The 6,645-nt window shown below is 41.0% G+C and overlaps 1 protein-coding gene across 2 annotated transcripts in view; it reads right to left on the bottom strand.

Moving 5' to 3' along the window:
* LOC101848012 (basic salivary proline-rich protein 2) overlaps positions 1–6,645 on the bottom strand; it is a 15,942-nt gene that overhangs the window by 7,881 nt on the left and 1,416 nt on the right. Inside the window, exon 2 of one of the 2 annotated variants that reach the window (XM_005111728.3) lies at positions 2,860–3,066. In XM_005111728.3, the coding sequence (XP_005111785.1) occupies positions 2,860–3,066 (207 nt within the window). Of the gene's footprint in view, positions 1–2,859; positions 3,782–6,645 lie in introns of those variants that run through there. The other variant, XM_013090022.2, reaches the window with a different exon arrangement.

Genomic DNA, 6,645 nt, shown 5'->3' with positions numbered 1-6,645 from the left:
CCCCCCCACCCTTTTTCCCCCTTCGGTCTCTTTTGTTCGTCCACATTATTTTAGCACAGAAGCTATTCATTTTCCTAATCATTATGACAGGTTAAGCTGATCCCCAAAAATCTAGAGGGTTCACTTAAAAGAGAATGACGCAAGATTCCTTAGAACGGGGGTACTTTATACCCAGCGCACACTGTCAATCGAATTCATTTTATTCTGCCAGGGTCAGCCAGATTTACCTTTATGAATGGGACAAAATCTGTCATATTGGCGAAATTCGACCAAATTTGACTACATTCGATTATGACCTTCAGAATCAAACTCTTTTGTTTTTCAAGGTCGTTTATGGAGTCGGCCGTAGCCTATTGTGCCAAAAAATGATAACTTTTGCCCCTCGATGAAGAAAAATAGGGCTGTCCCTGACTGAATCAAATGAATGCGATTGGCAGTGTGCACTCGACATAACTTTGACTTAAGACGTCGTTTCTGTTTTGAAATTGATGAGATGAATAAGAGTTTCTTTTCGTCAGAACACAATATTTTATGTTACTGCTGTAATGGAAAGCGGTCAGATCCTATGGTCTTTAATAGAGGTTAAGCGCTATAAAATAAAACTGCCATATCATGATTATGATTATAATTATCATTATTATTGTTATTATTATTATTATTATTATTATTATTATTATTATTATTATTATTATTATTATAAATCTATGCGCTTTATGACTATTTTTACCCTAGTAGATCTTAGAACACTTGGAAATGTTCTCGGTTTCTCGGGATTTAATCTATATTAGTACAAGCATCAAGTGAGGCATTCCAACACACACAAACTAGCAGGATCTTTTGGCATCTATAGCCAGGCACCCATTCTCTTTGGATGAAGCTAGGAAAATTCGCCTAAACTGCCAGTCCCAATATAAAGACACAACGTTGAGCTCCTATAATTACGGAGTTCGAACCTATGACCATCCGTTTATGACACAACAACATAATTGCTACACCACTGACGCCATGTTTGGTATGCAAATCTTCAAGGTAGCTCTCCGTGGACTGCATTTAAGGGCACAAAAGGAAAATAGATTTGGTGCTGGCTCGAGGCGTGGCAAAGTATAGCCATTATACCCACCTCATAGAATAACGTTTCTTTTCCAAACGTCGGGTGTAATCTGGCCCGTCTGCTCTATTTTTTGTGTTGTTGGGTTGGGTTTTTTTTAAACTTAAACTATACCCCCCCCCCCCAACAAACAAACAAAAAAAGTGATCTTTAACGCTTGCAAAACTTGACAATTTCGACATATCCATTAGTTTCGACGGTATCAAAAAAAAAAAGAAGAATAAAACAAAACAACCTTTCTACGAAAACTCTGGTGATGGCGATGACATGCAATCCGAACGTCTCCCTAAATCTTGTCAATGAACAAAATATGAGAACCTAACAATTATGTTTTTCAATGAACCAATTATGAGAACCTAACAATTAATCATGTTTTTCAAATCAGTTTAATAATAGTGAGGCTACACTTCACAATGAGCTCCGGGGCCACTCGTGTGTGATGTAATGATGAGCTTCTTTGTAGCTACATGCAAAAGATGCAAGTTCGATTTCCGTGTGGAGAAGTTAATTTATTGGGTATTACGTCTGGCTGCTTGGGTGCGCTATCCACCTCCACCCGAGTAACCCTGACATGCAGGGTCGATGCAGCCAGTCCCCTTAAAGATATAACAAAGGGGTATAAAATAATCACACTGGTTTATAATTGGGGATTGGGGGTAAGGGGGGGAGGGGGTGAGCAGAGAATAAAGAGAGATGGAAAGAAAGAGAGCGAGGAGAGGAGAAGTGTGTGTGTGTGTGTGTGTGTGTGTGTGTGTGTGTGTGTGTGTGTGTGTGTTTGTGTGTGTGTTTGTGTGAAAGTGGTACAATCTAGACGATGGTCATGGTTATCAAAGTAGGCAGATGGTCACCAGAATAATGATGTATAACTATATACGTGTATATGTATTTGAAAACAGTACACATTATTTCTCTTCTTATTTTTTCCCAGAGGTAAAATCTAAAGCCCGAAGACAACAACGTTAATTCTGTAATCATTTTCCCCATCAGAAGTTCTGCAAAAGCTCATATAATCAACACTGATTCAGGAACTGTCTATCTTTTGAAATATCTATTTCCGATCACAACTTTGGTCACTAAATTACATGTATACAACTTATCACCACTTTTCTTTTTACACCAAGATCATTGCGAAAAGCCAATAGGTCTACAATGTATTATTAATGTTATCAACACCGATGCATGCACTGCAAATATTTTAAACATTCGTCGGTTCTCTGATCTGACTATAAAAGACTACACCTTACCATCACTTTCCACCTCATGAGTTTCAAAGAAAAACTAATTGTATAAACATCAATCAATGCATTGTGCATCTTTTAGCACGTTAGCCAGTTCGCTATCCTAGACTACAAAGTTCTTTCTGCTCAGTACCTAGTTTTCAGAAAACTGATCTAACAATTTTTGGGTTTCGCAAGTCAAGCTTTTTCGAATGCAATTCTTTGAATATCTTAATAGCGACTCCAAATAATCTCACAATTTTGATAGTGCAGATAGAACATTATTTTGGTTTCTATCCTCAAGGTATTTAATTAGAACTATAAAAAGGCCAAAAATGTATTACAGAACTTTGTATTCTAAGGTAGCGAGTTCTCTATTTTAACTATGAAAGAGTATACCTTTTCACCTGAAGAGTCTCAGAACAATAATAATACTGATACATGGAGTATCAACACTGATACATGCACTGTACGTCATTAAATCACGTTCTCCAGTTCTCTTAGGCTATGGGATTATTCACAAATCTATCGTACCTTCTTTTTTCACGACTGGAGCCTCGGGGACGGCGGGTGGTGCTGGCTGCTCCGGCTTCCTCACGTTGGCTTGTGGTGGAGGCGTGAACGGACTTTTTGGGGGGTCCTCGCCCACCGATCTGAGTTTGTTGGGTTTAGCAGCCTTGCTAGGTGGTCCATCAGAACCCTGGTTGTTGGACTTTGATGATGGTCTGTAATCTCCCCCGCCTGGAGGTTTGAACGGACTTCGCTTCAGCCCAGCGTTTTGAGCATTTGACAACAAAATTGCGTTTATTGATAGCAAAAATATGACTAAGAAATGGACGTTTTTCATAGTGGCGGTTGCTGTTGACACTGCTGTGATCAAGTTCTCAAGTTAAAAGTTATATTTTTTTAATTCAGAGAGTAGGATATACAATGAGTAGCTGTCTGTCCCCTTGCTTCGGGTCGGGGTTTTAAGAAAGTGATGAGTTTTCTTCTTTTTTCTTTCTTTCTTTTTTTAAATCACTGGGCAAAAGAAATTGATTTAATGCTTGGTATCAGTGTCACGCCGACTCTTTGGAGTCAAAGCGGATTGTTAACACACAACTATCAATCCCGCTATATGTGGTTTCACACAACCTACTCCATGCCAAAGAAAATGTGGTTCTCACCATGTCTTTCGAGACAACATCCCTGCTTTCCAAACCTTTTATACTCCGACTGGTATTGACAAAACCAGCTCGCACAACATCGGAGAATCAAACAATAGTTTGTTCGAGAAAACGTTTGTTTGACTGTGTATTTTCACCTCGTCCAAATGCCTGGCCCGATATCCGAACGACGGGGCCTACGTGTTAAACGCATCCGGACAAGGCGGTGCAGCGAGTGTTGATTGTTTACCCCTTCAACGTCGCTGAGGCCAGGCACAGGAATAAAGTTTTTCAAGTAGGCGGGGTGCACCTGAAGACCGGGGAAGAGTGTTTTAGGAGGAAGAATACAGGAAGACGGAGGAGAAAAAAGGAAAGGAGGAAAGGGAAGGAGGGGGAAGGAAGGGCATTACAGACTTTTGCCTGAAAACAATGCGAGCAGTTTTGGCTTTCGCTTTCGAAAACGTAAACCTTTATAACACTGCTCTGTATAAAATACAAACGTATACATGTTAAACGGAAACTGTAAAGTCCTTTTTTCTACTTCAAATAGTTAGTTTAAAATCCCCCCCCCCCCCTCTGTTTCCCACAGTCCGTTTTCAGTTTTCAGTAACTTATTAATGAGATTATGCTTTGGGTCTCATGTTCTGAAGAAGTTAGCTGTGTGTCCAGTCCACCAAGATTTCCTTTTGGGTCGTTCATGAGAGAATGGACTCATGCTCTGCGTGGAGAGTCTTCTGAGCACACCGACACGGGGATGACCACCTGATTCTACTAAAGCGCTTGTATGACTAAAATAAATGGATCTTTAAAGATTTTTAAAATAATGACGAGGGGGGGGGGGGGGGGGAGGCAACACGGACTGGGAGTGTTTCCATCACATTACGGGCTAGAACTTCGTTACTATAAATTATAAATCTAACGCTGTATTTCTAAGCAATTCTTCTTTTCTTCTTTAGAACCTGGCAGCCTCCAGCATGAAAAAGGGGAGAAACTAAGACTTTAGGAGTGAGTAAACAGCAAGACCACGCTTTGTGAGAACAATGTTATGTGGATCGGCTTCAGCACGACCATGGCAAAGATGGATAGCAAAACACCAGGCAACATTAATATATTATCAGTGAACCTCATCACAAGCAAGTCAGTAAGATAAAAAAGACAGCACCCTCAGGGAGTTTGGAAAAGAGAACCTTCTTGGAGAAGAGGGCCGTCAACAAGACAAGATAAGACACGATTGAAAAATAACAACAACAAAGATAAGACATGGACGAAAACAGCAAAATGAGAGAAACAGTTGCAGCAATAGCTGCCCAGCATCAAATCCAGCAGCAAGTAGCCCAGATGTTCTTGACGTCCGATTCGAAAGGCACCATCAGCTAGTCACTGAGGAGTACAACTTGACGACGTTAGGGATGAACACAAGAGGAAGACCAGGGAAAAGCTGGGTCGACGGCGTGATGGACTCTCTGAAGATCTGCAACAACCCACCCACATCAAGCCTTCCATCTTGCCACTGACTGCCAGCTCACCGTTCCTTTAACATCCCTGACGCCACAATGGAAAAGACAACGGAGTGATGGTAAAGTTGTTGTTCTTCTAAAGATTAGAGTACCATCTGTCCAGATTCACGCGAAAAGCTCGTTTGACAATACGCCGTGCACGTGCTATGTCATTTTATATTATTTCTAAGCTTTTTAAAAATCAAGTAAGCGCTTTGCAGCGTGGACTTGCAAATGAATAGATTGCAATTAATACACAACAGCAACTGGCGACAAATACACGCCTCTAACGCCCTCGAGTTTCTTGAAATTATATGACACTTTTTGTTATTTCAATTCAGAGTTCTTAATTTTTATAGAGCCCTAAGGTTGGTGGAAGTTGGTTTATCCAATTAACCATATTTTAAGGGAACCTGGAATAACGTCGAAAATATTGAGGTGCTGTTTTGTATTTAGGCTTGTTATAAACCAATGTGATACTTCAGCTCATTGTAAATCAAAATAGCACTCCTTCCCCATCCTCACCCCAACCTTTACTTTTTCCACTTGTAACCAAGAACGCACAGCAAATGGTTTAAGGTTTAAAAAAGGCAGGTTGTGTGAAAATCAGTTACTCTAAGCCTCCCAGAGAATTGTGTGCCCCAGCTCCTTTTAGATCCCCATTTGCCTCTAGACCACCCAGCTTCTGTTTACCATCAAGACCCCAATGGTTTGTTGAACCGGAGGGCCGTGTTGACATGGCGGGCAACAAGTCCCTTCCCACACAAACGTCGTGCTTGGACATTATTTTTGGATTAACAAGGGATTGGTGGAGGCTGTCTCGCGCAGTACTTGATTTGGGACCTGGCGTACGGTTTCATGACTTATTATCAATGGAGGCACCAATGGAGACTTAAAACGGTGGTAAAAGAAAAGTCGGTTATTGCCGTTGACAACGAGGCCTTCCTCACCTGAATGTAAGCCTGTGTGCATGTAGGCATGTATACCTGTATGCATGTATGCCTGTATGCGAGTATGCCTGTATACGTGTATGCATTTATGCATGTATGTATGAATGTTTGTATGTATGTAGATTTTCTATGTATGTATGTATGTATGTATGTATGTATGTATGTATGTATGTATGTATGTATGAATGGATGGATGGATGGATGGATGGATGGATGGATGGATGGATGAATGGATGGATGGATGATGGATGGATGGATGGATGTTTTTGCCTACTCTAAGATCAAGAGTGTGGCTAAAAAACAGCGGTAAGTTGGAGCAAAGGAGTAGCAGTAGTAAGGCAGAAGAAAGGGTCAGGAGCCCAGAAAGGCGATGCAGCGAGGGGCAAAAGGGAAAGGGACAGAAAGTGGACACGAAAGCAAGCGGTAGAACATGATTAGAGAGCAGGAAAGGAGACGAAAGAAGAACATCTTTTGAGAAAAGATAATAGAACGTTCTAAGGTTTTGAACCCGGGACCTATTGAATGAGAGGCGAACACTGTACCGGTACCTCTAGACCATGAGAGTCCCCAGCGTTCGTGCGGGCGTGCCTGCTGGTGTGCTTTAAAATTATACATGTATATTATGTGTGTTTGTGTGTGTGTGTGTATATATATATATACATAGGTGTGTGTGTGTGTGTGTGTGTGTGTGCGTGCTGTTTCATTTGACATTCAAGAAGCACAGTTGTA

The sequence above is a fragment of the Aplysia californica genome, unplaced genomic scaffold (assembly GCF_000002075.1).
Source record: "Aplysia californica isolate F4 #8 unplaced genomic scaffold, AplCal3.0 scaffold01110, whole genome shotgun sequence".
Taxonomy (NCBI): domain Eukaryota; kingdom Metazoa; phylum Mollusca; class Gastropoda; order Aplysiida; family Aplysiidae; genus Aplysia; species Aplysia californica.
The sequence above is the reverse complement of the archived record's forward strand: the minus strand, read 5'-3'. Positions and strand labels throughout refer to the sequence as shown.